The 2,500-nt window shown below is 39.0% G+C and overlaps 1 protein-coding gene across 1 annotated transcript in view; it reads right to left on the bottom strand.

Moving 5' to 3' along the window:
* Nucleotides 1–150: 150 nt before the first annotated feature.
* The window catches only part of mvda (mevalonate (diphospho) decarboxylase a), a 25,370-nt gene continuing 23,020 nt past the window's right edge, over nt 151–2,500 (bottom strand). The window contains exons 7-8 of the mRNA XM_048605803.1: nt 2,147–2,362; nt 151–280 (exon numbers count right to left, since the gene is read on the bottom strand). Coding sequence (XP_048461760.1) covers nt 161–280; nt 2,147–2,362 — 336 coding nt within the window. The 3' untranslated portion in view covers nt 151–160. The remainder of the gene's footprint in view (nt 281–2,146; nt 2,363–2,500) is intronic.

Here is a 2,500-nt window from a genome sequence, read left to right as displayed (position 1 = left end):
ACTTCTAACTTAGTCCACCCCAGTCCAATACCTGCACCCCCACATCAAAAATGAAAGTGACATGGCTGTTTTTCTCTACAGGTTTAGACAGTAAAGATTGCAAATGGAACAGATTTCATCAGGTTGCAATAGGATAAAACTGTACTGAATTTTGCAGGACTCACTGTTCACCATTTTCTTCAGGAGGGAAGTAATGTTTCACAACTTCCACAAACTGATCCACATGCTGCTCCCGTATGTAAATAACTGCATTTGGGCCTGCATCAAATGTGTACACTACCTAATGTAAACAAAAATGGGTCAAAAAACAGAAGTGCATTGCATCAAAAAGTGTTACCAGCTCAATTTACAGAGTCTCTGCATATTTTCAGTACATCCTTAATTACTATGCACATCACAACACAGGTTATATTCCATTCCCTCAGTTTCCACTGTACAATGGAGCTCATATCAATTCTGCTCAGGAGCTAAAGGGTGAATTAGTGTGCAGATGCTGTTCATAAGCAGCGAGCAATTACTGTAGATTATGATGAATGAGTTGACCCAACGTATAAGATGAGCTCATTTTGTCAGTGCTAAAATGCATGTACAAGTTGACCTTCCCCCAAATTTTCAGCTAATAAATGCATGCTTAAGAGCTATACACAAATTAGGAATTGGCCTCAATTCTTCAGTTCAGGTATATACTCACCTTATAAATAAATGTGTGGGATTAAGGAGGCAATATGACCGTGATTCCATGAAGATGGCTGGGAGTTTAACATACAACACAGAGCACACTGTGCATGACAACTGATGAACAGAACTGGGCCCTACTGCATCAGCACCAATGCTATATATTTTTTACTCAGCACAAAAGTTGACCACCAATTTTAGAAGCACATTTTGAAGGTTCAAAATTTGATCTGTACGTGACAATCTACAGTAGTTTAATGTAATAACAGAAATATTCTATTAGATTTCTAATAGATACATTTGTTTATGCATAACCAGACTGAAATGCCCAATACATTGAAACACACACACACTTGGATTGTCAGTTCAATTACTGAGCGTAATGTTCTTAAGCTGTAAGGACAAACAATTCTTTTGATATTTTAGTGGTTAAGTTTTTGAAGAAGTTGCTTCGTCTCAATTTTGCTATAATTAAATAAGGTGATGCAATACCGAAAACAGGAGCTGAATTTATGAGTTACCATGAATTTACAAATTTCTTTGCAGCTAATCCCGGTAATGACAACCATAAATCTATTGTCGATTTTAGAAAAACCCGTCTAGTTCACTAATGCCTTTTTACAAACAGAAGGAAAACTGTTGTCCATTCTTGATCTGGTATACATGTGCCTCCAGATCCACAACAATTTATTGTCTTTTAACTGCCCTCTGTCACTCAATTCAAGGGCAGTTAGGGTTGAGTGACAAAAGCTGGCCTTGCCAGCAACGGCCACTTTGTCTACTGTTATGACCTTTGACCTTCACCCTTGGTTCAAAATAATTTGCTCTACCTCTTTCCCTCACTTTTTTTTCTTAACCCATACTCCTTAAAAACTACAGGCTGAGTATTCCCACATTTAGGCTAAGGGTCAATTTCAAGGAGTTTTACGAAGGGTTTCCCACTGTAAGCCCTGGCGATTTTCTCATGCAATTCTTCACTGATCACCTCAGTGATTATGTATCTAGCCCCAACAAGACTACTCTTGCTCTGTCATTCAGCAGAGGAGGAAGTGGTCACTGGTGCCACAACCCGCAAGCATTCATACTGCAAGAGCCATATTTATACTCCAGCTACAGACCACTTTAAATACTGCAAGTCAGGAATTGCCCTGCAAAATTCCAAAGTACAAGGCTGAGAAAAGGAAGTTGCCACCTTGATTCGCTGACCTGGAGGACCTGGTGAAAGAAGTGGAGGAGAGGAAGGCTGTTCTCTTTCTCCAGGACTGACAAAGGAGACCATGCACCAGATGCTGTAATAGCAGCAAGCTGGTCAGAAATTGTACTGAGTTGGAAACAAGATATTTTTATCAATTTTCCAGCAAAAGTTCATGCATCACATAGTGTTTGGAAAATTATTGGAAATTTGAATAGCTGTATATACATCTTTTATCTTGGACACAATTTTTGGTATATATAATAATACAGATCTTACCCGTGTCTCTCCAAAGTGGGAGTTGTATCTATGTACCAGGTTAATGATGTGTTTGGAAATATCATTAAGATAGATGATTGGAGGGAAGGTGTCAAGACAAGTTGCATGAAACTGATTACTGTCCTTCATTGTTAGTTGTCCAAAGGTTTCAAAATCTTGCCGTGTGATTGCATCAATCATTTCTTTCATTCGTTTTGGAACGATTTCCGTACGATACTGGAAACAGAAAATGCACATTTCCCATTCTGTTATGAAATGGCTTGAAAACAATCTCTCTCTGAGAGGTGAGATAACAAGGTGTAGAGCTGGATGAACACAGCAGGCCAAGCAGCATCAGAGGAGCAGGAAAGCTGA

This window comes from Rhincodon typus, chromosome 15 (assembly GCF_021869965.1).
Source record: "Rhincodon typus isolate 14 chromosome 15, sRhiTyp1.1, whole genome shotgun sequence".
Lineage (NCBI taxonomy): Eukaryota > Metazoa > Chordata > Chondrichthyes > Orectolobiformes > Rhincodontidae > Rhincodon > Rhincodon typus.
Note: the sequence above shows the minus strand (reverse complement) of the source record. Positions and strands in the feature narration are given on the sequence as shown.